The sequence below is a fragment of the Lotus japonicus genome, chromosome 2, assembly GCF_012489685.1.
Source record: "Lotus japonicus ecotype B-129 chromosome 2, LjGifu_v1.2".
Lineage (NCBI taxonomy): Eukaryota > Viridiplantae > Streptophyta > Magnoliopsida > Fabales > Fabaceae > Lotus > Lotus japonicus.
Genome location: NC_080042.1, coordinates 82,248,388 through 82,274,447, shown reverse-complemented (window position 1 = coordinate 82,274,447; position 26,060 = coordinate 82,248,388). Strand labels below are relative to the sequence as shown.

At 35.5% G+C, this 26,060-nt stretch overlaps 5 protein-coding genes and 3 non-coding genes across 8 annotated transcripts; 2 read left to right on the top strand and 6 right to left on the bottom strand.

Moving 5' to 3' along the window:
- Positions 1-607: 607 nt before the first annotated feature.
- Positions 608-8,593, top strand: LOC130740266 (protein NUCLEAR FUSION DEFECTIVE 4-like). Its single transcript, XM_057592804.1, has 4 exons — positions 608-776; positions 2,390-2,817; positions 4,132-5,063; positions 7,648-8,593. Exons 2-4 carry the CDS (start codon positions 2,509-2,511, stop codon positions 8,129-8,131), a joined length of 1,725 nt encoding a protein of 574 aa, XP_057448787.1. The 5' UTR covers positions 608-776; positions 2,390-2,508; the 3' UTR covers positions 8,132-8,593.
- Positions 5,686-5,766, bottom strand: LOC130741655 (small nucleolar RNA snoR77Y). Its single transcript, XR_009020541.1, has one exon. It is a non-coding gene; the product is annotated as a small nucleolar RNA snoR77Y (small nucleolar RNA).
- On the bottom strand, positions 5,809-5,968 carry LOC130741665 (small nucleolar RNA snoR2/U65). The gene has a single exon (XR_009020551.1). It is a non-coding gene; the product is annotated as a small nucleolar RNA snoR2/U65 (small nucleolar RNA).
- Positions 6,126-6,194, bottom strand: LOC130741666 (small nucleolar RNA U49). Its single transcript, XR_009020552.1, has one exon. It is a non-coding gene; the product is annotated as a small nucleolar RNA U49 (small nucleolar RNA).
- A 105-nt stretch (positions 8,594-8,698) lies between the features above and the next one.
- LOC130740267 (uncharacterized) lies at positions 8,699-10,626 on the bottom strand. The gene has a single exon (XM_057592805.1). It carries the CDS (start codon positions 10,581-10,583, stop codon positions 8,955-8,957), a length of 1,629 nt encoding a protein of 542 aa, XP_057448788.1. The 5' UTR covers positions 10,584-10,626; the 3' UTR covers positions 8,699-8,954.
- An 896-nt stretch (positions 10,627-11,522) lies between these two features.
- Positions 11,523-15,333, bottom strand: LOC130740268 (probable serine/threonine-protein kinase PBL15). The gene is made up of 5 exons (XM_057592806.1): positions 14,778-15,333; positions 12,797-12,932; positions 12,585-12,718; positions 12,363-12,486; positions 11,523-12,137 (listed from the first exon to the last, which is right to left on the bottom strand). Exons 1-5 carry the CDS (start codon positions 15,201-15,203, stop codon positions 11,677-11,679), a joined length of 1,281 nt encoding a protein of 426 aa, XP_057448789.1. The 5' UTR covers positions 15,204-15,333; the 3' UTR covers positions 11,523-11,676.
- Positions 15,334-22,245: 6,912 nt separating this feature from the next.
- LOC130740271 (uncharacterized) lies at positions 22,246-22,850 on the bottom strand. The gene has a single exon (XM_057592810.1). It carries the CDS (start codon positions 22,767-22,769, stop codon positions 22,440-22,442), a length of 330 nt encoding a protein of 109 aa, XP_057448793.1. The 5' UTR covers positions 22,770-22,850; the 3' UTR covers positions 22,246-22,439.
- Positions 22,851-24,668: 1,818 nt separating this feature from the next.
- LOC130740270 (uncharacterized) lies at positions 24,669-25,702 on the top strand. Its single transcript, XM_057592809.1, has one exon. It carries the CDS (start codon positions 24,763-24,765, stop codon positions 25,516-25,518), a length of 756 nt encoding a protein of 251 aa, XP_057448792.1. The 5' UTR covers positions 24,669-24,762; the 3' UTR covers positions 25,519-25,702.
- The last annotated feature ends 358 nt before the right edge of the window (positions 25,703-26,060 follow it).

Here is a 26,060-nt window from a genome sequence, read left to right as displayed (position 1 = left end):
GAAATATCATGATTTTCGGAGAGACGTGGGATAAAGCTTGATAATATATGTGCATTAATTGGGTTTGTGAGTACTGTACGTTTATTATTAAATACACTTAACCACCCTGAAACCATATCAATAACTAGATGGTAACATATGAGAATAAACAAAACATGAGGATCTAATCTAACAGTCAAACACATAACGAAATTTCTTAATTATGCTTGGTGTTAGGTAAACCATGCATGGCGCCAGGTGTGTGTATATATATATTGAGCATATTGAGTGAGAGTAATATTTATTGTGAGAGATGAGAACATTAAATCGTGTTTTCAATTATACACACCGTCTTTTTCCTTGCAGAATTGTGCTTTCCCCTAATTCCATTCCTATTCCATGCTTGAACTCACAATCCACGTGTCCTAATTTGATTAGAGAACAGTACCAACAACATAGGTAATGCATGTAAGTTTTGTCCGGAATTTCTAATCTAATCTAACAGTCAAACACATAAGGAAATTTCTTAATTATGCTTGGTGTTAGGTAAACCAATAAACCATGCATGCACATGGCGCCATGTATATATAGATCAATCCTTTGTTGAGGTAGCAAGGATCGATTCCAATAAATTGAACCAGGCCACATACTTTTTTTTGAAGGATAATAATATTAAAGAACCAAAGATCAAGTAGGCACCAAGGCCCTTACATCATTCATAACCAAAGGCATAACTGACCGGGAACTTCATCAATCCAAACTGAATCTCCAAAGTCCCTCACACGCCTAGTCAAAAGGTCAGCAACCTTATTTCCCGTTCTACGAACAAAAGAGAAAACAAACGAATGCTAACCGATGTTATTACTCACTTTAAAATAATAAAAAAATAAACAGAGCTATTCCTATAAATGAGGATAAAATTATTTTTATATTAACTTAACTGGTATTTAAATACGCATTTAATCACTGCATTACACGAGTCATTAGGCAGGCTTATACCCTTCCCCATCTTAAGAGCAAATTTCAATACGCTCTAGCTAGTTAAAGACTCAAAACATTTCAGTTCACTCACAAAGTGGTAATTTTCTTCTTTTTATTTTAAAAAGGTTATAAATTTGAGAATAACTTTACCAGTGTTATAGTTTTTTTTTTCCTTTAATTTTTACGCATACCCACGATTGATGATGCCGGTAGTTATAAGATTAATTTCTCTCTGTGATCTCACGAAATGAAGAAGTCTCTTCCTATAAATTATTCTCCATAAACATCAATCATGGATCCTCAACTAAATACTTATAAATCTCGACTAGGACATTGTAAATTTAATACCTTCTAGACCAAGTAAATAAAATGATGGAAGAGTAATGTTAGCGATAAATTTCATATTATTTTATCACAAGAAAATAAAATAAATACATTTGTTATTTTTTTTTGAAAGTAAATATATTTGTAATTGAAAAATGGGATTGAGAGTATTTTGGAAACTTGTAACATAGTGGTACACCATGTATTATATAATATGGGAGGCTCAACCTAAAAAACTAACTCGAGGGTGTTGAAGATTTTTTTTGTCAAGAGAGTTGAAGATTGTTTTCCAATATATAAACACTTCAGTAGTCTTTTTTTTACGAAACACTTCAGTAGTCATATCTTTAATTAACGCTTTAAGTCCAAATAGACCTGTTTTAATAATAATGATAATATAAAATCATATATGTAACAATTACCTAACAACTAAAACTTTTGGTATAATTAATTAAAATTCATGCATATTTCACTAAATTGAGTGTGGACCATGTTGGCTTTTGTTTACCAAGAAAAGGAAAGTATCAAGAGAGAACAAGATGAGAAAAAATAAAATTAAATACTGTAAAGGATAAAATTTTATTGATGCTACTTAATTATTTAAATACACTTAAAAATAACAACATAGAATATAAACGTCCATAACTTTAGGAACTGACTCATACTTTTTTTTTTGAAGGAACTCATTTTTTTTTAGCAGAGGAACTCATACTCAATAATCATAATAAATAGAAAATATTTATCTCTTAACAAACTAAAATCTAATATCTTAATAAATAAAAAAACTCAAACAGCTACTACCGAAGCGCTTATGGTCTTAAGCGACCTTAAGGGCTTATGACATAATAACTTATTCATAAGTTATTTTAAAAAATTTATAAGCTATATATAAACATAAACTATTTTTCATAAGTTATCCTGAATAGCTTATGAAAATAAGCTCAAAACAACTTATGGTAAGTCATAAGCTGTTTGCATAAGCTCTCATAAATACTGACATAAACACTTATGCTATCAAATAAGCTCTTTCAAACGGGTTCATAATCTAACTGACTGAGTGTTGCTATAATTTTTTGTAACATTTGGGGAACGGTTGTTTTATAAGGATCCAAGCCCAAGCACTCCCTGATGTACGTGGACACGTAGAGCCATTCATTCCCAGTCAGACATTTACACAAACACATCAACTGCAGCAACTCCCTCTCTCGTCGAAAACAGTGAGTGATGGCGGGGCAGTCACGGAAGTGGATGATACTGGTGGCGACGATATGGATTCAGGCATTCACCGGCACCAATTTCGATTTCTCCGAGTACTCCTCCGCCATGAAATCTGTCCTCAACATTTCACAAGTTCAACTCAATTACCTCGCCACCGCCAACGATATGGGCAAATTCTTCGGCTGGTCCTCCGGTCTCGCTTTCTCCTACCTTCCCCTCACTGTCGTTATGTTCATTGCTGCTTCCATGGGAGTCATTGGTTATGGGCTTCAGTGGCTTGTCATTGAGAACATCATCACTTTGCCTTATTTTCCGGTATGTTCATCACTTTCTATTCTCATTCATGGTTTATTATCTATTTTCTAAAATATTTAGTCCAGAGTTCGATCTTTAAACCGACTTCAGTCATTCGTTGGGCGGCGCTTATTAAATAACATTTGTTGAGAGATGCATATTCATTTAATATGATAAGTTTTAGGGGATTAGTCCTGTGGATATCCTGGAAAACCAAAACAAAATTTTGCTTTGAATTTATGTTAATTTCTATTTAAGTAATGTTTAACTTCAATAGTCAAAGGTGTTTTCTGCAGTTAAGAAACAATTTGCCATTTTTAGCCATTGCCTTGAATGATGGGTCTTGCTTGATATATGGTGGATGGAATGGCATGCCTTTTTTATTTCATTATCAAAGCAAAACGCTCTCTAATGTGTTGAGGATTAAAAATGTTTCTAAAATATTTTGCAAGTAAAATTACATATTAAATTTTATATAATTTTTTCATTAGTACTCCATTAATAAAGAATAGTATATAGTTAAATTATTTAGTGAGCTCAGTATGAATTCGACTTTAAAAAGATGTGAGACATTTAATAATATTTTATTAATTTGTTTATATTCGAAGAATATACTACTCGTGATATTTATTCTTATGATCTTGGATATATGGTCTATGTTGTTTGAGCAAGAGCTACCATCAATTTTCTCTGTATCAGATTCTGAATCAGAATAGTTCCCCTCTCACGTCGGTCAATTATTCAAAAACGACCATTTTAGCACTGGCTAGAAAACAAAGGAAAATTTTAAAATATACGATTTCCCTCTTCTGTTGTTTTTGTTTTATTTTGCAGTTTTGAGTGGTCGACATATTTTCTTGACAAGAGTAAAATTATAAGGCGATAACTTCCTTGATGGATTTGGATCCTTTATATCATCTTACACGTCCTTTTTCATTTATTTCCTCAAAATTATTTTGAACCGTTATATGTGGTCCCAAACTCCAAATTGTGGACCCTGAACCCAACTAACATGCTTATTATTCTAGAATCTGCTAGATCACTAGGGAGCAATGTCAAGTTTGATAGAATCATCAATTCAACAAGTATGTTACAATAATGATAATTGACACATCACATGCATATTAATTGCAGTATTATTTATGGTGGTATAAAATGTCACGGGTGTTGAATAGTGTAAACATTGTGGATGTCTCCACACATCATTAATGTAATATAGACCATGGATGAGTAAGTATGAACATATTTTCATTCCAATCCATAAGATGATTTAAGCAATTTAATCATGTGATTATCAAATAAGCTCTTGACTAGTTTTCACTATGTATCTGGCAGGTCTTTCTTCTATGTCTGTTGAGTGGCTGCAGCATTTGTTGGTTCAACACAGTATGTTTTGTTCTCTGCATCAAGAACTTCCCAGTTAACAGACCTCTAGCACTATCACTAACTGTGAGCTTCAATGGGGTAAGTGCAGCACTCTACACGCTCGCTGCCAATTCAATCAACCCCTCATCCGATAAACTGTACCTTCTTTTGAATGCCGTTCTCCCCATTCTCACTTCCATTGCAGCATTAGGCCCAATTCTTCGCCAGCCACCCTTAGACTCTCTTTCGCCAAATGCCGCTCGCAAGAACTCAGTGATATTTCTCATACTGAACTTCCTAGCCGTTTTCACTGGCCTTTACCTCCTCCTCTTTGGCTCATCAACTTCCGATGAAACCAAAGCGCGGTTCTACTTTGGTGGAGCCATTTTGTTACTCATTTTGCCTCTTTTCATTCCTGAAATCATATACGCTCGAGATTGGTTTCACGATGCTCTTCATTCTAGCTTTCGGGTGGAAAGCTCTGGCAGCTTCATTCTTGTTCATGTCAATGATCTGGAGCTTCACAAAGAACTCCTTGCAAATGAAAACAGTGCTCTAAGCAATGGAGATGATCACAGCCTTTTGAGTGAGAATGGATCAATACTTGATAGTCAGAGGGAGAGAAATAGTGTTGTGAGTCGTGAGAAGATTCTTGGTAAGGATCAGTTGACAATGCTGGGAGAAGAGCACTCTGCTTCAGTGCTTGTCAGAAGGTTGGACTTTTGGCTTTACTACGTTGCATACTTCTGTGGAGGCACAATTGGTCTTGTCTACAGCAACAATCTGGGACAGATAGCTCAATCTATGGGCTTGAGTTCAAAAACATCTACCCTTGTCACATTATACTCATCCTTCTCCTTCTTTGGCCGCTTGCTTTCTGCCACACCAGACTATATTCGAAAGTAAGTATTCTCACCATTTTTCTCTACTAGATCATGTTTTTGGAGCTTAAGCCTACTGATAGAGGAATATGGCTTTTCCTTTTACTCTCTTGATTAGGAATTAAATGGTATGCCATTAGGCATGATTACTAATACACTATGGTCAATTAATTTGATCTATCTAGCAGTATGAATGTAGTATTCCTTGTATTACTCTTATCAATCTGATCATGATAACAACAATAAGAGGTGTGAGAAATTTGAAATGATGTCAATTTTCAATGTGAGGAATGAATCAAAAAGAAATGCTACAATCACTCATTTGACACCCTCTTTCCAATACTCTTTTCTTAATTGTGTCAAAGTGAGTTGGTTGCACCACACAATGAATAGAAATAAAACTCCTATGCTTACTGTTATTAGAGAGACCAACACTATCCCCAAATGTCCATGATTACAACACTATCTCCCAAGCAATATATTGTTCAATCTTGTGCATATTGCAAAGAACAATAATCACACAAATAAAATGGAAGACATGTGTGATCATCAATCTTGTGTAATTGGGTTAAAATATGATAACTATTGAAGAGTCTATTAAAACATAGACAATTGATGACCAGAAAAAATGCATAATTATAACATTGAGCCTCAGAAACAGCCAGAAAGTCACATCAATTGATTCAGACGGTAATTCCAATTCAATTAAGTCATCATTGGCATCAAAAGACAAAAGATTGATAATAATTTTGATTTGAGAAAATTGAAATGTAATCGCATAAATCGGCTCCACAGATCATGGTATATATGAGATCCGCAGGTTCCTCTATCAGGATGCGAAACAAATGAATATCACTCTTGTTTTTGGTCCAATCATAGCATCAATGGTCACCGCTATATAGCTACCAGCGACGTGGCATCGGACCCAATCACAGATAAAAAATAAATCAAAATTCAATTTAAATTAATAGAAAACGAAACCCTCAGAGACCCGTTCCAAATCACGCACAGCTCCGCCGCAAAGAAAATCCTCGACCGGTAACAGTTATGAATTGGTACCGGTGGATGAGAGCAGTTCTTTGCATCGGAGCTGTTGTTTAGAGTGTCATACGGCACTTCCTATCAATTTTTGGGAGATCCTCCTCATAGGGAATCTTCATGTTTCATAAATCTAGACACGACAAAGAAAAGTAGAATTTAAAAGAACAATTACAACACAGCAGCTACTAACAAACGAGTGGAGAAAACAGAGACACCGTAACCACTGTAGCCACCGATGAGTCGTGAATGAATGAGTAATTTTCTTGTGGATGTTGTTTTATAGGGTGAGGCATGTTCAGCGATCATGGGCTGTTAGGGTTTAGGGGATTAGGTCTTGCCGTCAAGTTCTGCTAGTCATCGAATATGTTTTTTTTTTTCGACAAGGAATATGTTTTCTGAAACGGCGTAAACAAAGATGTAAATTCTGTTTTTGGGCCTACAATGTGAGCCCGAACTTTGTCTTAGCCCAAGTACATACATAAGATGAGGCCTTTTAGGATAATTGTTTGTCATTGACAAAAAAAAAAGGGATAATTGTTTGTCCACACCTCATATTTGAGGTGGAAAGAGGTGGAGGAGGAGAGAGATATAAAAAAAAAGTAAGAGAGAGAAAGTATAAGATGTGATAGATGATAAGAGGAGAGAGATATAAATAAAAATATGTGAAAATGAAGTGTATAAAATATGAGGTGTGCATATATCATTGTTGGGCCTTTTAACAACTGCACATGGCAATTTGAAAGAAGAAAAAAAAAAGTCTGCAATCCCCTAAATTCACGCAGTTAACAAATCTTAATCGTTTGATCTTGATCAGACCACTTAAATCCTAAGATATTTCTACCGTATGATTTTGGTAAAAAATATCAGTGTTTTATCTTTTATAGGCGAATGTTAGTCGTTAATTGTAAGTAAATTACTTCATTCACCAGGGTTTGAACTTTGGTCTTTTACCCTTCAATACTCTTCATTCCCTTAGCTCAGTGAGTCTGATCTTGATCCTATGACCCAAATTTCGTGAATACATGATTGTTGGAATGTCTCAAATTCCATAGAATGTTTCATCTTTCATTCAGTTGAGTAGATAGTGAAAAGAGAGAAATTTATTTTTATGCAAAATGACATTTTGATCTTAAAAATATAAATAAGTATGTTAATGATAGAGAATAAAATAAGAAAATGAGTATAATTAACAAACCCACTCTCACTTCATTTCTCTTCAAAACAGGGGTGACCTAAAAAATGTGAGGGTCCAACCACTTTTATGAGGTGCTGGCCTCTATCTTGCCCTTGTGATGCTAACAAACAAAGCATTTGTGATGCTCACTCACTCCGTTGAACTAACTAACCATAAAAATGTATTGGCTAGTTAGTTACAATTACAACATCAACTTAATAGGTCCAATTCCTATCAATGAATAGAGATTGAGATAGGAAAAAGGGACATTGAATCTTAATCCTAAGCTAATCTATCTAGTGAGCAAAGGCTTTAGTTGCTGATTGATAAGTGAATCTTGTAAAATAAAGTTGTGGAATTTTGACGTTTGTTTTTTTCTCTGCAATGCAGTAAGTTCTACTTTGCAAGGACTGGATGGCTAACAATTGCACTTATACCGACCCCAATTGCGTTGATCTTGCTTGCTGCTTCAGAGAGTGCTGCAGCACTCCATGCAGGCACTGCACTGATTGGTTTGAGTTCCGGTTTTATATTCGCGGCTGCTGTGGCAATTACATCTGAGCTGTTTGGGCCAAACAGTGTGAGCGTCAATCACAACATTCTCATAACAAACATCCCGATCGGGTCCCTTCTCTACGGTTTTCTAGCTGCGGTAGTTTATGATGCCAATGCTAACTCATCATCAGCAACTGGAACATTAATGTCTGACTCATCAGTGTGCATGGGAAGGCAGTGCTACTTTTGGACATTTGTGTGGTGGGGAGGCATATCTGTCCTGGGACTAGCTTCTAGTGTGCTCTTATTCTTAAGAACCAAGCTTGCATATGATCGTTTTGAGAGACACCGGATTTCAGCACAATCAACTGTGTCTTAACTGCAGGGACTTGCAGAGTGAAGATGATATAATGGTTGATACTTGATAGCAGAAGCTTGATTTGGAGGCAAAGCTAATGCAATGGTGAATTTTGATGAGCATATATATTCAGGATCTAGACTCAGAGGCCAAAGGCTTGAGGATTTCATTTTTCTCTCACAATTCACCAAACATTTAATTAGAAAAGGACAGAGCTTCGGACCTCAGTGCAGTCTGAGGAGGAATGTGTCAATGATGTCAGATCTTCATGAAGTGCATGTTCGGAATACAAAATAAAAACTGAGAGAAGTTGCTTCGGTCCACCATGATTTTACCTCACCGTAATTTTCTAACGTGTATCCAAACATGCATGAGTTGTGTCTGCAACCATGATTTGAGGATTTTTTTGTACAAGACTTGAGGATAAATGTACACTGCTTTGCTCAAGGTTTTACACGTTATAATAAGATTACGATTAGTTTATATTTCATTCCATAATTACTTGAGTAACCAAGTGCTGGAATACAAAATAAAATCCCTAATATGAACCATTGTTTAGATACACCTTCAGCCGATACTCAAATCTGAAATTGAAAGCTTATATGATACCTTTTGCTTTTTCCTGAATTATTTTGGGAATTCTCGTTAATGCTTGAAGGCTTGAAACATAAAAAGACTCATCATGCCATTCTGAGAAGTTTTGATTACCTTTATTTATGTTATCACATTGATACATTGTTGTTGAAAATGTTCATAGAACCATGTGATCATATCACAGTGAATGAAAAAAAAACACAAAAGAAAACTATAGAAAAAAGAAAGAATTGTATCTATGGCATAAACCTCAAGGATAGGTACAAAATGCATCATGTTTTATGCAGAGGAATAGCCTCTCATATGCTAATGCCATCTTTGTTGCTGTAAACATCGAAGTTGCATATTCACGGCATGCCTTCCCTCTCCTTCCTAGCCTCTCTTGCCCTTCCTTAACCACTGCTTCCAGTCCCTCCAATAGGGACTCCACATTGGGAGAGAACATGAAACCAAATTCATCATCAACCACAATACTACCTTTAATGCTTGGAAACCTTGATGCCAAAAGAGGCTTCCCACTCATCATGGCCTCCATCAGAGTAAGATCAAGCCCCTGTGGTCTAAGTGTAGGATTCACAAAAATGTCAATCGCGTTATAGAATCCTCTTAGCATGGAAGGATTCATTGATCCAAGAACAAGAACTTGGTTCCCTAAATCCTTGTACCGATTCTCCCATGGTCCAGAGCCAGCTACAATCAAGTACACATTGGGATGCTTTGTTATTAGCCTGGAGTATGCTTCATAAAGCAGAGGATGACCTTTGTCCCTCACTAATCTTCCAGCCACACCAAGTACTAAACTAGCATTGCTTGGGATCCCAATTTTGGTTCTGAACTCTTTTCCCAACTCAACATCTTGTTTGAAATCTTCCCCATCAACACCATTGAGAATCACATGGACCCTTCTGCTTGGAATTTGGTACACATCCCTTAGCATCTCACCAACACTATCACTGATAGCAACATGATGACTGTATTTCCTGAAGAACCGTATCTCATTCAGAATCTTAGGGACAACCCCTTGTAAGCCTTTGTCAAAATCAGGGGATCTTGTCGCATCAGAACCAAGAGCCAAGTCCTGGAAAATGCTTGATTGCAAGCTCTCCAGTGCTATGCCATGCCAAGATACTGCAAGGTTCGGGAGATCACGCGCGAGCCAGTGAGGAAGTGCCACACTTTCTGAGTGAACAACATCGAAAGGTTCTAGCTGGTTTTCAACCAGAAATTGTTCCCATGCTTTGTTGTAGCGCCACTTACCTGGCTCCCCTTCATGGAAATGGATGTGAGGTGAAGTTGGTGATGGTGACCCTGCTTGTTGATTTTTTGTATCTTGTGGGGGAGAAGTGAAGATGTGAACTCTATGGCCACGGTTTGCTAATGCAGTGTGAAGGGTGTGCGCGTGGCGTTCCATGCCACCAGGGGTTGTTCCAATAGGCCATTTTCTGGTGAAGACAGCAATTTTGAGAGGTGTGGGGGGAGGATTGTGTTCAAGAAATTGGAGGTGGTTCCATGCAAATTCGGCTAAACGGAGATCACCAGACCAGGCCTTGGTAAAAGGGGTGCATTTGGAGATAGTGGTGGAGTTTTGAATGAGGAAATAAGCTGGGATGGTGAAAAGGAGAAGGGAGAAAAGGGTGATGCAGAAGTTAAAATGAGAAGGCAAATTGGACTTCTTGAATTTGTTGTTGGCGGCCATTTTTAAAGGAGTTCTGAAATTTGAGCATAGGTTTTTATTACTATTGTGTTTTGAGTTCTTTGATATCTGAGGTGAAAGCTGGGAAGTATCTAAAGGGACTAGTGAAGAAGGGATGCACTGAACCAAGTGGTTTGGGTTTGATTTATTTGTCAGGTTCCTTTTGAAGGAAAAATGTGGACTCATGTGACTAAGGTTTCTTAAGTTTCTGAGTCAGAAAGTATTTAACATGCACACCCCTTAGGTGTTTCCTCAACACACGCCAGAGTAGACTTATGAGAAATTCAGATTCATTATTAACTATTTAATATCCTAAATTCCTGGTTACGTTTTGTCTTTGGTGGAAAAAGACTTGGTTGTTGCTGTGGTGATGAATATAAAAATGTTTCTACAGAAAGTGAAACTTAAACCAACTTTTTCACTCAATCAACTCCAATATGAAGCCAGTTTTGATAATAGAAAGTCAATGAGGACGGTTGCGTACATGTTTTGAAAGATTTATAAGTTGGTCTCTTCCCATCATTTTGAAATATATTAGTGGCAGTTTGTAGGCTTTACTCTGTTCTAAAGCAGTTGGAAATTTACTCATCTTCCTTGCTTTTTCTCAAGCATTGACTATAACTTTGAGTACATACGATTTACATGCTAATTGAATTGCCCTGATTTGTAAATCACATGGAAATGCTTCAACTTGAAGAAATGAAGCATGTTGATCATGCTCAACCAAATACTTAATTAGTGGTAATTTTTTTCTCTTGAGATATCTTAATGATAAGAGGGCGAGCTTTAACGCAACTGTTGTCTATAAGGTTGCTGGCATGTGACTTTGCGGCCACAATCTCTTGCAAAAATGCAAGGTAAAACTGTCTTCATTAGATATACGCCCCTCTTTGAACCTCGCTCATAGCGGGAGTTTTATAACACCGTTGATTGCCCTTTTTATGTCTTAATGATAACAGCTTTAAGGAAGGATGAAGCAGAAGATATATTAGAAAGATGGGTCATGTTACTGAGTATTCTCTTCTTGGTATTTCCTTAACTTTGAGCTTATTTAAGTTGAGATAGGACTGGTTCAAGAATATAGCTGATTTTCACTTTGATCATGGATTGAAAAGGAGATCTCAGTTGACAAAGGAAGATTTTATTTTACATATCTAATAGTTTATCTATACTGCACATATATTTATACACTTAGATACATATAGGGTGGCTTCACAATCACTCTAGCTCTAGCCATACCACATGTGATAACTTTACACTTAATGAAAAAGCACTCCTTCTAATTGGTAGCAATCAAGCTTTTTTTGGTAGGAACTGGAGTTGAGGGCTTCTTTTGGTTTACACCTCTGGCTCGCACCTTGTTGGAGGCTCCATTTCTAGTTGTGGATTTTGGTGATGATGTTGGCCAGTGTCCACTGGTAACTGCCATGTCCTTGAACTGTTGCAGGCTTTCAAGAGTCTCAACAATCATTGCCATTCTTGGTCTGTCTTTAGGATTCAAACTTATGCACTGCAATGCCAAATGAGCCATCTCCTTTGAACCCTTCACTGAATATTGGCCTGAAAGCCTTGGATCCATGATGTACCTCAACCTCCTGCTGCTGCTCAAGTATGGTTTTGACCAATCCACAATGTTTTGCTCAGTCTTTGGTCTTGTCTTGTCTGTTGCTCTTCTTCCTGTAAGCAATTCTAGCAGGACTACCCCAAAACTATAGACATCACTTTTTGTGGTCAAGTGCCCTGTGAACATTCATTTGTTGCATTACATATCAGAAAACTATACCCAATTGATACCCTTTGTGTATTTTGGTTTGGAGTCAGTCTAAACACAAATAATATGGATCGGAGAAGCAAGGTTTTGATACTTTAAGTTCAACGTGATCCATGTTGAGTTCAATGGAAATTCAAACTTATAGTCGTTATATAACCATGTGGCTAGAAAGTGGTGCATCTCACAATATTTACCTGTTGAGATGTATTCTGGGGCTGCATATCCATAAGTGCCCATGACTCTGGTTGTAACGTGTGATTTTGATCCCTCTGGCCCCATTGTTGCAAGTCCAAAATCAGACAATTTTGCTGTGAAGTCCTATTTTGAAGGGAACCAACCACATGATGCATAGTGTTATTTAATTTTTCACCATTTTATTCAATAAAAAAGAGAGAGTTAACTAATTAATCACGTACTGAATCAAGCAAGACATTGGAAGTCTTGAAATCCCTGTAAATAACTGGTTTCTCAGCTCCATGCAAGAAGGAAAGGCCTTTAGCAGCACCTGCTGCGATTTTTAATCTTGTTGCCCATGGCAGTGATGTTAGCCCTGTAATTTTTAGTGCATCAGTGATATGCATCATAGATCAAAATAAACAAGGGTATATGTATGATATGATGGGCATACTTCTGAATAAGTGATTCTCCAAGCTTCCTCTTGACATGAATTCATAGACAAGTAACCGTTCTTCATCCTCACAACAATAACCAATCAGTTTAACCAAATTGGGGTGTCTTAGTTGCCCCAGAAAAATCACTTCTGCCTGCAAGTTGCAACAAAATTCAAGATTTCATTTGGCTCAGCAACAAAGCTATTTCTAGTTTTGTACAATCTTTTTGTCTATACATAATTCCATAGTTTTTTAGTAACTCATGGTTATATAGTTATATCCATTAATGATGATTACAAATTATAAAGTGCAATTCTAACCTCCCCAAAAAAAGTGTGCAATATGCTTAGTACTTGCCTTGAGTGGCAGTTTTATAAATTTCTTTTTTGTTTTGGTCAATATAAATTTCTTTGTCAAGAAAATTCTTCTGACTTTTTTTGGGTCAAAAGTTCCTTCATCGTAATGGGTAGGTCCATGACAGAGACCCAAAAGCCCAAAAACAACAATACATCAAAGCAAGAATCTGATCTTAGTGGTTAGGTTTTTTAGAAAAAAAAAAGTGATTAGGTTTGGAAGTTTCTTCTGGTATCATCTTTTTTCTCCCCCTAAACCACCCAAAAATTTTAATTTCTTAAAAACCCCTTGAAAAGCAGGTGAAGTAGACAGATGTATTCTTTTAAGGGTATTTAAAGAAAAATTTAATTATTCTCCTAACGTGTAATCTTTCGTGACATAAATTAGTGGATGTGTGATAAAATATTAGACTCACTTTATATCATCTCATTTGTATCATAGATTGTCCCCAGGCAAGGGTGGGAATATATTCGGTCAAGTTAGGCCTTTGAACTTATTTAAAAACTTTAAAGCTTAAACATGATTTGTTATCTATCATAAGTTATGAGTAAGGCTTGACCTTCCTAATTATAGGTAAAATTACACTAACAGTATTATAAGCTATTATATATGAATGAAAGTAAGTTTTTTTTTTTTTTTTTGAAATAGAAAGTAAGTTAAATTATAGAGAGATTTTTAGAGTCTGAAGTCTACCTATTCTAAATAGACTAATATATTTGAATTATTATATAAGTTAATTTGATTAATTATATAAAAATATAAATAGACTTCTTAAAAAAGTTGACATTTTGCCTAGGCTTTTAAATATTTACCAATTTGGTGTAACCTAACTTGAACCTGATGTAAGTTAGATTATAAATCCCTACAAACAGTATTCCCACCCCAACACACTACAATCCCTATATTCTTTGCTTATCGGAAAAAAAACACTACAATCCAAATAATCAAAATAATGTTAAAGTCTTGTAAGTTACCATATTCCTTGACTATTTTTCTCTTTGAATGCTAAAGCGTGCTTGGAACATTCAGGTGCTGAATGTGAATGCAAAGACCCTGACACCCCATGAGGCCTTATTGTCCACTCCTAGGAGTACTAGGTTCTATCACGCCCATTGCAATAAATAAAAGAATTGTGAAGATTCTAACAACTATAAATGACAAAAGGAACGGCTCTAACACTAATTACTAGTTAAATTATTTCCTTCCGTTACAAGAGAAGCCTTGCCTCATTTTTCCCTTCTATTACCATGTATCAGAATCCAATGTTCCATTCAAACAACCGAAACTTGACCAAAGACAACACAATAGACAATCCTGATATAAACACCTCCAATATATCATTCTGAACTTTCTCAATTTTCGCTTCTTAATTCTTATAGTGATGATCACTTCAGGTTTGCTAAGATTAATTATTAAAGAGATTAAAGGTTGTGAGCTGAAATTGTTGTAATACTCTTCATTCATCAATAGTCTAGAACATGGAGTTTTGAGAAGTCTCGTATTGACTAAACATATAAGCAAGATAGTCTTTATAAAAGGTATGACAACTTTCACTTCTAAGTTAGTTTTTTAAGTAAAGTTAGGCCTAACTCAAATTCAACCAGAGAACCAAAAGGAAAAATAAGAATGATATGCCATACTTACAAGCCATTCACGGTGTCCTTGTAATCCTTCAATGTCCAGAAGTTTAACAGCAACAGGCTGAGCCTTCAAACCAGCCCTCAAATTGTCATCAATATAACCCTTATGTACTGTTCCAAAACCACCTTCCCCCAGCAAGAAATTGCTCGAGAAATTCTGCGTGATGGCGCGCAGCTCGCTCAGCTGGAAATCCCACAAATCCGACCCGAAAGACTGCGCGAGGTCCTCGTTGATTCGCGCGGACGAGGAGCGGCTGAGATCGGAGAAAGAGAGCCTCCTGAAGGAAGGTAAAGGAGCAATGTCCTTGGAGTATTCAGAACGTGATGGTCTGCACCTGCTGAAATTTCTGAAGATGGTTTTGTCCTCAGTGGTGCAGCAGTTTGCTGTGAAGGGGATCCATGGCTTCTTTGGTGGTGTTGGTTGCTTCATTTTCTTGCAAAAAGAGAGGGTCTTGTGGAAACTGTGGGTAACAAGATCATATAATATACCAGAAGCTTTTTTTCTTACTGATAGAGACAGGGGAATTGGGGAGGGAAATTAAGATATGTTCTTTCTTCAACTGCTCTAACCACTCACTATAGCATATATTTTGGGGACATTGTGTTGTCATGGTTTATTTAATTGTTCACGTTATCTTCTTGTTCTTTAATTTGGTATCAAAGTTGTGTCTTCATGCAGAGTAATGCACCAAGATGTTTTTGCCTTTAGGTAGTATTGACCATTCACTGCTATTTTTGGTCGACATGAGCAAAACTTATTGCCTTTTGGCTTCATGGTTCTTGCAATTAGGATTAGGCTAGAAAATCAAAGCTATATGATAGCATGTTTGATTTCACAATGAAATCCTCTAGTCACTTCTAATTAGAAGATAAAAACTTATGCTTTGAGTAAATGTCTCTTGGATTTTGTTAGATCTTCTATTTTACACTACAAGAAAAACACATATCAACATTGGCGAGGACCTTCCGTGCTAATGTTAAATTTTGACGTTAAATCTGATGTTCTTGTAGAGCAGCTGAATGTTCTATTTAGTTTCATTGTTTTTAGCTGACTAGTTCATTTGTGTTAGTGTCTTTTTTCGGTCAGCAATTCTGTGGTAGTGTACAAATGTCTTTTCTATCCTGATATTAAGTAGTAAATATGTGTAAAACTATGAAATTATACATGTCTTGATAAATATAAATCTCAAAGGTTGGTCGAGGCACCATCCCCTGAATTTTTGTTAATCCAAATTTTTTTTCTTCTTTTCTTCACTAGCTTGATCAAGAGTCAATTTGCAAGTTTTCACAATCCAATAAGCATAGTACTCTATCTCAATAGAAAGATGACATGCTTTACCAAAGACAACGTGATAAGGCGACATTCCGATGAGTGCTTCTGAAAGATGTAAATTATAGATCGGTACTGATATTTATGCGATTATGCTATTTGCTAAAAAGGAAATTTTGTGATTCCCCTGCATATATGTTGCGTGTGTATGAGTATTGAGTAGAACTTAAAAAAGTGCATACAAATTACTGGTGTTGCAATTAATTTAAGCTGTTAAATTTTTGATTGGTGAGAATCTTATCTGATCCATTAGAGGGAGTTCTGCTGATAATGCTGATGATACTATCCAATGTTCCAAATTTCAATTCATAATTTATGTAAGCTAATATACGAAAACTTAATTGTATCTCTTACTCTTTCAAAAAAAAATTGTATCTCTTACAAAGAATGTATATTATTGTTTGCTAATTGCTAATGATTTGGTTACCTAAGTAACGTATAAGCAACAATCGTGACGAAGGGAATGATACCATCAATTTCTGTCTTTATTCCAAAATTCAAGTACTGACAAGTAACAATTGGTGCTAAGCAAAGAGGAGCAGTTACAAGTTGAACTGCTAGATAAGACGTGGAACGCCAAAAACCATTATTAAAGAAAATAACAAAGCAAGTAAAGATTGGAGAAAGGAAATAGTGAATCAGCTTACAGACTTGTCCTGGCTTCAATTTCATCGTAATAGGAATCATACGATTAAACTTGTATTTATAGGCATTGTGTTTATCGTATTTGGGACTTGAGGTATGTAGAAAGTTTTTTTGAAGGTCTTTCAGGATGGTCTTATCTTTAGATAACCTTGCAGTGTTTCACTAAATATGTTGAGACGACCCGCTCGACTAGTGTTGAGATGAGATGTTCCTTATTGGACTGGAAAGATGCGACCCGCAATAATGGTCACCTTATTGGGCCTCATTGCTAGTCGATGGGTTGGAGGCTTTGGGTCAGATTTGTTCGAGGCGACTTGGTCTTATCGAGGCTCCACAAGCGATCTCATGATATGGGGCTTTTGATGACATGGAATAGTAGGCTATCTCAACTTCTCAAGCCTCGAGGTGGCCTATGGACTTTATCTTCATTATTTTGAATCTTGTAAAACAAATAATGATTGAGATAGTTTAGTTATGTTCTATCCCACAACTCCTCGAATCACAACACTTGTTAGCTACTTAATGATGAGGTGCAATCAGATTAGAGTTGAGGCTTGCCTATATGTACTAGGAAAAGATGGGAAAATCCTATGTAAACACCATGTTCACTTTAATTAACACTAGGATCATAGCCCGTTTCCGTGCAATGCACGGACAAGCGATTCTATGTTTTATGATTTTTAATTCTATAATTTTATAAAATGAATAGATGAATTTACATACAATTAGTAATAATTTGTAATCTAAGCAATTATTTAAAATAAAAAAACTTTATTATTAACTTTGTCAATAGATAGGTGACAATAAACCGATAATTAACTTTAGTGTATACGAAACCCATGTACGTATGGAGTTCTTACAATTTTATTATAATTATTATACAATATTTGTTGATAATGCACAAATGATAAAATGATAAGTTAAGCGGTATTTTAATATACAACAAACACAACTAAACTGTTTAATTGTTTATAGTTAATAAGACAAATTACATATTATAAACATTTTATCAGTCATCCTATACATTGGCGCTACCTTCAACCATATTATCCACTTGTAACAAAAAAAGTTATTTGATTGAATTGTTGACATATAGATAAATTAAATGAAATGTAATTAATAGATAATAGAGATAGTAGAGCAAGTATTACCCAAAAAAAAAAGATAGTAGAGCAATTATTAATTGTAACTTTGTACGAATGATCCTTGGCAAGTCACTTGATAAACACACATCACAATAAGAAATATAAAGTAAGTTATGAGGAAGAAAAATAAGCGTAAAGAAACATTAAAAATTGAGTAATTTACCTTACAAAAATAGAGTAAATTGTGTTAATTTTGTTTTTTTGAAAATTGAGTAAGTTACCTTAAAAAAATAGAGTAAAATGTGTTAAAACTTTTTTTTGAATCGGGTCCAAGAAAGATAGATCGTATCTTGTGCTGAATACATCTGTATAATATTAGGCTTCAGGTTCTTTCATGAGTAATACATCTTTTTAATATTAGTATATCGACCGTCAAAAAAAAATATTAGTATATCACACTATTCAATATATATATTCATGATTTTCTGATGTATCAAAAAAAAAATTCATGGCTTATGAAAAAAACACACTCCCTTTTATTAGTTTTATAACTCCTACTAATAAGTGGTAAAAAAAAGTATATTATTATTATGATAGGGGGATAAAAGGTGCAAGGGAAGAGATTTAAAAGAATTGATAAATGAATCTCATTGATGACCAGAATATGTACGATTCTCATTTATATTGAGAGTAGAAATGAAAGGCAATAAATAACCCATGAGATATTTTTTAACCTCTAAGCCATGCAAGACACCAGCATACTTGACCAGCCCATCAATTTTGTTACCAAAATAAACTTCCATGATCTTTTCAAAAGCATGCAGAATTAGCAAACTGTCTGAACCCACTTGGTGACTCTTCCCAACAACCCTCTTGACATCCATTGTCTTACTTTGTTTCCAACATACATTCTCAATCTTAAACAAATAATGGAAACCGTAAAACATACTTTTGGGCAACCCACCATAAATAGATACTTAATATAAGTACAAATAGATACTAAATAGCATAAAGGAGCAAGGCATATGCATCTTTTACAATGGTGAATGGTTGAATGCTATTTCAAAGAAAAAATAAATATCCATGAACAATGACATTTTAAACAATGCAGATGAGCATAAAGGGTTAATCTAGATTTTGGCCGATTCATCCGTTTAAACATCTCTTATTGTGCATATGTCACCATCTAGAACCTCATGTGTAATAAAGAATCAGCACTTGATAAAACATAGGGCTCGTCCACAGTAAAAATACACATGGTTGATGAGAAGAGGTATAGTCTAAGACATGGTTCAGATTTTAACATATGGAAAATAAAGAGTTTGGGCAATGGTGTATGAACACAAGTCCTGCAAATAATGTATAAAGTTAGCATCAGAATTACAAACTAATAATAAAAAACCACGTAATTAGGGGCTTACCTGATAAAAGATAAACTTTATCTCATCCATCCGGGATCTGGATTCACTGCATTCAGTACTCACTGCAGTCACTTGATTCAGCCAGTCTCTCCACCATTTGGTTTATCTAAAAGCTTGAATAGTGTCAATTCATATATTCCCCACTGAAGCACTATCGTGTGCAAAACACAGAATCGGTAAAATCACTTACCCAAAAGTGCAACATGCTGTCATATATTAGGATTTTAGAAATGAATTATGTAGTGAAATGGAAACAGAAATGAAAGCCATGAGTAGAGCAAGTTAATATGTAAAAAAGATCAATTATCTCTTACTCGTGGATTTGAATTATGTCCTTATTATTTCTATCATTTATAAATTAATTATGTTATCTAGTTCACCGTACAACTTCGATGGTTTTTTTCAATGTTTATGGGAACCACAAAGAACCAGGCTCAGCTCCCACAACAATGAAAATTGCAAGTTCTGACTTGTTTAGTCATTCAAAAGACACCTAAGAAACAATTCATGCACACACTCAAATTAAAGTAAAATCAATTGTCCTTTTCTATGACAAAGATCTGAAATGCTTGACATCTAACTCCGAAAGCCAGATAAAAGATACAATGGAGCAATCATAATGGAGAAATAACTTAAAATGAATGACAAAATCCCGTTGAAGTCCATCCCACTTCCATATCAGACCCAAATTCTTCCCTAAAATTAAAGTAAAACTAATTTCAAAGCTAAAACGAAATGAATTCTTACATATCAAAGAAGGATGACACCCTTGAATCAAAGTTCTGTCCAAAATTCAAGCAGCCCAAAATTCAAACAGGTAGTTGTGAAATAGAAATAAACCTTCATCATTTCATTTTTATGATCATCGTTTGTTTCTCATGTGAAAGGAGATCTATAATAACACCTATAATAAAATCTGATAGGAGAAAAAATAAGGTCAAAGCAATAAATTAATTTCAGGTTGATTTGAACTTAACTTTTGATCACCTTGATTAAAAAACTGGTAGAAACATGCTGGGGAAAAGCATAAAATTAAACTACTGCTATAGCAAAAATTCACCTCAAAGCCTTCTATGACCAAAGCCCTGCATCTGCACATTACGTCTGAAAACAATTAGTCTAGAAATAATCAGATTAATGAGTGGTCTGGGATGTGCAAGACAAAAAAACAATGAGACTGCTAAGAATATGTGATTTCTGCAAAATAATCACCTCCCACTTGAACACAGAAGAGAGGCCAGATTGATAACTCCCCACATGGGTGCATCATTCTGCAGGAAATATTTTGCAATTTAGAATTAGCAAGCTTGTCATCTATTCTTCTGGTATTTTTACTTCAATTCAGCATTATTTATTAGAAATATAAAGTCTGTTATATTTTTTTTTGGGAATCAGAAGAAATTGGCAAAAACCAATATGAGCACAAACTATGAATATGAAAGTTCAGTGGGTTCCGTTCCTTTCTGATAAAGCAAATAAGGAAAAACAAACTATGTATAATCACTATGGATATACATGCATCTTTTAAGGTAAATGTCAGTTTAAAAAGCATCACAGACTTGTCTATAGTTTAAGTTTGTTTAGATACAAAGATTATGTGCATCTCTCAACTTCCTCACCTCTGCACTATTCATAGCTGAACTGCAGTGCAGGAAAACACTAAACAGGTACAGGATTTTGTTGGAGTGCTTCCTTACAAAGTCCGTTATATACTATCAACAAAGAAAATCAAACACCATTGTAAGAGTAAACATTAGTCATCTAAAATCAAATAACATACTAAGATGTATCTATCCATCCACCCAATCCACTTACCAATAAAACAACATCAAAAGCTTCTCGATAGCAGCTAAGTGAGTTTTCAATGTTGTGATTCCTGCAAAAATAATTTTATGAGGTTGAGAAGCTACATTATAAGTTTCTGATACCTGCTAATTTATGCAGAAGTAAAAGAATTAGAGCTCAAATCATTAACTCGTGAACCTTATTACTCATACAAGCAAACATGGAAACTGAACCTGAAGAATATGAAGGTTTAAAAATCGAGGAGGGTTGTGGGAATATTTATAGCCAACTTGATTTGAAGAAACACACAGAAGATAAATATATGGAAGATGAATCAAAAGTAAGAAAAAATCAAAGAAAATCAGTATCATTTAAATCGATTTAGATTTCTTACTGACCCAAGGATTGCTCACCCACGATTTGCTCCTTGGGAATGCACTCAGATCTGGAATTTAGAAAGAAGGACGGACACACAACAGTGAATAACTCAAAAATAAACAATAGCAAGGCTAAACCTATCAACAAAAAACCCAAATGAGGAGTTGAAGGTGATATTACAGCCGTAAACGCCATCAGTAAGATTGGTGGAAAGACCAATTCTCAGATATGTAGAGAGATAGCAACAGGAAGAATGAAAAGCAGGGACGCATATCCAACAAACTAAGGCAGTATTTATAGACAATTGGAAAGGGAAAACCAGTGACAATTGAATGGAACAAACAAACAAACAGGCTGGAAATACCAACCCCTTGTACTAACCTAACAATCCATGGTGACGAAATTTCGTATTTTCCATCATCATCATCTCTTCTCCTTCTCCTTGCTTTCTCCTTTATCCAATGTCAAATCTCCATCAAATTCCAACCTAACTCAATCTACCATCCTCATGTGCACTGTGCAGACGTCGGCTGGCACGAAGAAGGAGATGTCACGGTGACGGGATTTTTCATCAATCGTGATCCATGAAAACAGTAAAACCCAAAATTTGTTCTTTCCCCTTAAGAAAACTACTCTACCCTCCTTCCTTGAAACTTCATCATCTTCTCACTTCTGCAATATCCAACCACTCATACACCTAGTGAGTCTGATTGAATGAACTGATCCAACGTAGTGAGTCTGCACGCGACTTCTCCTTCCACAACGCATACACTTTGTAATTAGGTGTCTCTCATTATTAATCAGTGAATTATCAATTAGTGTACTAAATTTCATTTCATAATACACCATAATGAGTATTAAAATTTACATTTCAGTAAACTAATTACAATAGTTGTTCAAAAAAAAAACTAATTACAATAGCATACCACAACCCTCTAAAGAGATCATGGAAAAGTTCCTCTTGGTCGTGATCACAACTTAGAAAAAGGAAAGAGTTTACAAAACAAATCAATTTACTCAAATCAAACGCAAGATTTAACCGATTCCACTTTTTCTTCATGAATGAGAATTGATTTGATTGTAGAAGAAGCATGATCAATTCTAGCTGATTCCTGCTTTACCCGTTGAACCACCCTCTCTGCTTCCATGCTTACCCTGGCTTCCTGTTCCAACGCTTTCTTCAGCCTCCTTTCTTGTTCTTTGACCGAAAAAGTGCTCATGTCTGAGAGCATTTCATCATTCTTTCCCCACTCAACGTGGTCTGAACTTAAAACTCCTCTGTTTTTGCCACTCCTTGCAATACCCTTCTTGGTGGAGAAGCAAAAGCAACATGCTGATCCTTCTAGCTTCATCCTTTGAAAACTTGTGGACCACTTTATTTATAATTTGATTTGATATCGTCTATGCTAAATGGAAAATGAATACTTATCCTAATTATACCCCACTTTTTTGAAAATTTTATGTGGAGCAGCTTGCATATGAAAAGTCTTATTTGTAGAACAGGAAACATAGGTGAGGGTTCCAATAGTTATTCATAAAAAATTCTTCTCGAAATTAATTATGACTTTATATTAGTTGTAGAAGACTAGAAGGGTTCCAAATATGCAAAGTGCATATAGTCTTCGTTGTATTTTTTATTTTTTTTAATAAGAAAATGGTCTTTAATTTGTTGTCAATTAGCATGTTTAGGTTCGAGTTGCTGAGATGTTGGGACCCAGTTTATTCATTCCATTGATATTGTGAACATTGTTTGAGTTGCTAAAGATTTTACGTCATATGCAATATTCGTTTTGGGCGGCTGCTAGTTGAAGTACTTTTTTCTATTTTTCATTAGAGGCAGCTAATCCTAATTATCAACCATGAATACTCACTACTCAGCAATGATATATACACACCTCATTTTTTAAACATTTTATTTCCACCTATTTTTGTTTCTATCTCTCTCATCTTATCATCTATCACATTTCATATTTTCTCTCTCTTACTTTTTCTTTTCTTCCTATCTCTCTCCTCCTCCACCTCTCTCCACCTCATTTTTTAGGTGTCAACCTATAATTATTCATGAACACTTCATTTCGTCTCTAAAATTGTAAGTGTCTATCACATTCACTCCTTAATTAGAAAATAGCTCCGAAATTTTCTGAAGTTGCAAATGTCGGTCACGATGGTTTTTATGTGCCTATCAAAAAAAAAAACTATGGTTTTTATGTAGATTTTTCGTCCATCCCTTGTTAATAGTAATTCATGTGTTACGTTAACGTTATGTGCCACATGAGTGTCAATTTAATCCCTGAAGCTGTGTATTTAATCTGAATTTAGTCCCTGCGTTCAAAAATAGCCCCAAATCTAAAAAATCAAAACCCCAAAGCACGAACCAGTGAACCACAATCCCTCAACGCCCCCCGAAACCAACCAACACTCAAAACCTCCCAGTGCTAGCCTAAGAGACGTGGACGCGTTGATCTGTGTTGTAACCTTAAAAAAAGAGCAACATCATATGAGCAATCATACTCTGTCTAAGTGTTTCCCTGTTAAGATGACACTCTGCACTTTGGCCAATGGTCATATACTTATAGAGAGTATTAGGATCTCTTGTAATTGATTAACATTTTGAACTGAAAAAAAAATCACACAAAGCAGGAGATATTTAGAGAATTTTTTTGTTGAGGATATAACTTAGAAGGCACAAATCAACCCCACTATCATGTTTAGGAAAATAAAAACCCATGTAAGAGTAACTTTGAAATTAGAATATCATAATTGTGAAAATATATTGGCCAATCTAGCCGGTTTAATTGAGCTAGTTAAGTAATTGGTTATGTTGAAGTGAGAAGCTAAAAAAACTCAGGATCAGTGTAAACTGATAAAACGATCCAAATTCAGTTAAAACCGATGCTATTGGACCAGGCTGAATTGGTCATATTTAAAAATGTAGAAAATTTATATTTTCATTTAAAATTTAATAAAAATATATTTTATTCAACAAAAAATACTTATACATGGATTATTATTTATTTTTGTCTAATAAAATATACATTAAGAATTTTATGTTAGTTTAAACAATCCATATTTTCTCAGAGCAAAATGATGGTGCAATTTTATAATGGGGAAAAAATCTCTTGGTTTTGTCAACACTCAAGTAACTGCACATCAATTTTTCTATTTTCAGAATCAATTCTAAAATTTAGTCTACCAACTCTCAAGTAGTGGGTCCCTATGAATACGCGAGTAGACCCTCACACTAAGAACATGACCACATAGCCGTTGTTGAAGTTCTTTGGTCCATCTTCACACACGCTCCTTCTTCACTTCACTTCACTTCACTTCACTCACTGCAACACAAAAATGGTGAAATTCTCAGACCTCTCCGACACCGAAGACTCTGCAATCAACGAAATCATCTCCCAAGCACAAGACGCATGCCTTCTCGACCAACTCGCCGCCATCAACTGCGCCGGTGTCACCGACTCCGTTCTCCCCTCCGACCTCGATTCCCGTTTCCGCAAGCTCAAATCTCTCCCCGCAAACCGCACCACCCCACCAACCTTTAACGCCAAAGCTCGAAGCTTTTCCACCCTCAGTTCAAGAACCCTCAATAAAACCGTCATGGGTAGCGACCAATCTCCCAATTTTTCTCCTCCAAAAAACGATCCAGAACCAGATGAACACACAGAAAAGGTGAAATCGAAATCAAAACCGAAACATGGGTCTGTTTCTGCTTCCCCACCTTCAGGTTCTTCTCATACCTCTGAAGAAAGCTCAATTTCTTCGCTGTTTAGGTCGGAAGGGAAGGGTTCGAAGCAGAGGACTCTGTTTTCACCGTCGCCTCCTCGAATGGCGGGTTGTTTCTGGTGCTCTCCGAAGAAGAAGAAGAAGAAGAAAAGCAAGGAGAATGTTGTTGGTGGCTGGGATCAAAGTGATGAGTTGTTTTCTGATTTGGGAGGTTTGTCGTTGAGCAAGCAAAGGAAGAAAATGCTGAAGATGGCAATGAAGGAAGAAGAGAAGGTTAGCCGTGAGGCTGAGAAGATTGTTGAGTGGGCTAAGTCTGTATCTGCCAGGATGAATATTTCAGATATTGAGGATGAGCTCAGTGATGATTAGGGTACAATGCTCTTCATTTAGATATATTCTAGGTCCAAATTGCTTTATTAGGTTTTGTTATAATGTACTGCAAAATTGCATTCTGTTCTTACTTCTTATAATGTTCTATACAAATGTCTAATAGAGTTTGGTGATTGTCTATATTTTGTTATACAAATGGTGATATTTGGCGAATTTGTTTCGATTTCATGATCTTCATAGACATAGTTCTTTCTTCTTATAATGTTCTATACAAACAAATATCTTATAGAGTTTGGTGATTGTCTATATTTTGTTATACAAATGGTAATATTTGGCGAATTAGTTTCGATTTCATGATCTTCATTGACATAGTTATTAGTCTCCTGGCCTTTTCATTACATTTTTGAATGAAATGCGAAGTACTTGTAGCATTGTAATGTCTTTGTACACTAGCAATTTCTTGCAGGTTTACAACTCTTATCTACTTTGTTCAAGTGTGGAGTTTGTTTTGGAGTTTATTCACATCCCATATCTACTTTGTTACAGCTATTCTTGTTTTTTTTTTTCCTCAACTGCACTCA

Coding starts and splice junctions, on each gene's coding strand:
- LOC130740266 (XM_057592804.1), top strand. CDS start 2,509: ATGGCGGGGCAGTCACGGAAGTGGATGATACTGGTGGCGACGATATGG. Junction 2,818..4,131: donor TCACTTTGCCTTATTTTCCG/GTATGTTCATCA, acceptor TGTATCTGGCAG/GTCTTTCTTCTATGTCTGTT. Junction 5,064..7,647: donor ACACCAGACTATATTCGAAA/GTAAGTATTCTC, acceptor TCTGCAATGCAG/TAAGTTCTACTTTGCAAGGA.
- LOC130740267 (XM_057592805.1), bottom strand. CDS start 10,583: ATGAGTCCACATTTTTCCTTCAAAAGGAACCTGACAAATAAATCAAAC.
- LOC130740268 (XM_057592806.1), bottom strand. CDS start 15,203: ATGAAGCAACCAACACCACCAAAGAAGCCATGGATCCCCTTCACAGCA. Junction 12,933..14,777: donor AAGGACACCGTGAATGGCTT/GTAAGTATGGCA, acceptor TGCAACTTGCAG/GCAGAAGTGATTTTTCTGGG. Junction 12,138..12,362: donor CCCAGAATACATCTCAACAG/GTAAATATTGTG, acceptor GAATGTTCACAG/GGCACTTGACCACAAAAAGT.
- LOC130740271 (XM_057592810.1), bottom strand. CDS start 22,769: ATGAAGCTAGAAGGATCAGCATGTTGCTTTTGCTTCTCCACCAAGAAG.
- LOC130740270 (XM_057592809.1), top strand. CDS start 24,763: ATGGTGAAATTCTCAGACCTCTCCGACACCGAAGACTCTGCAATCAAC.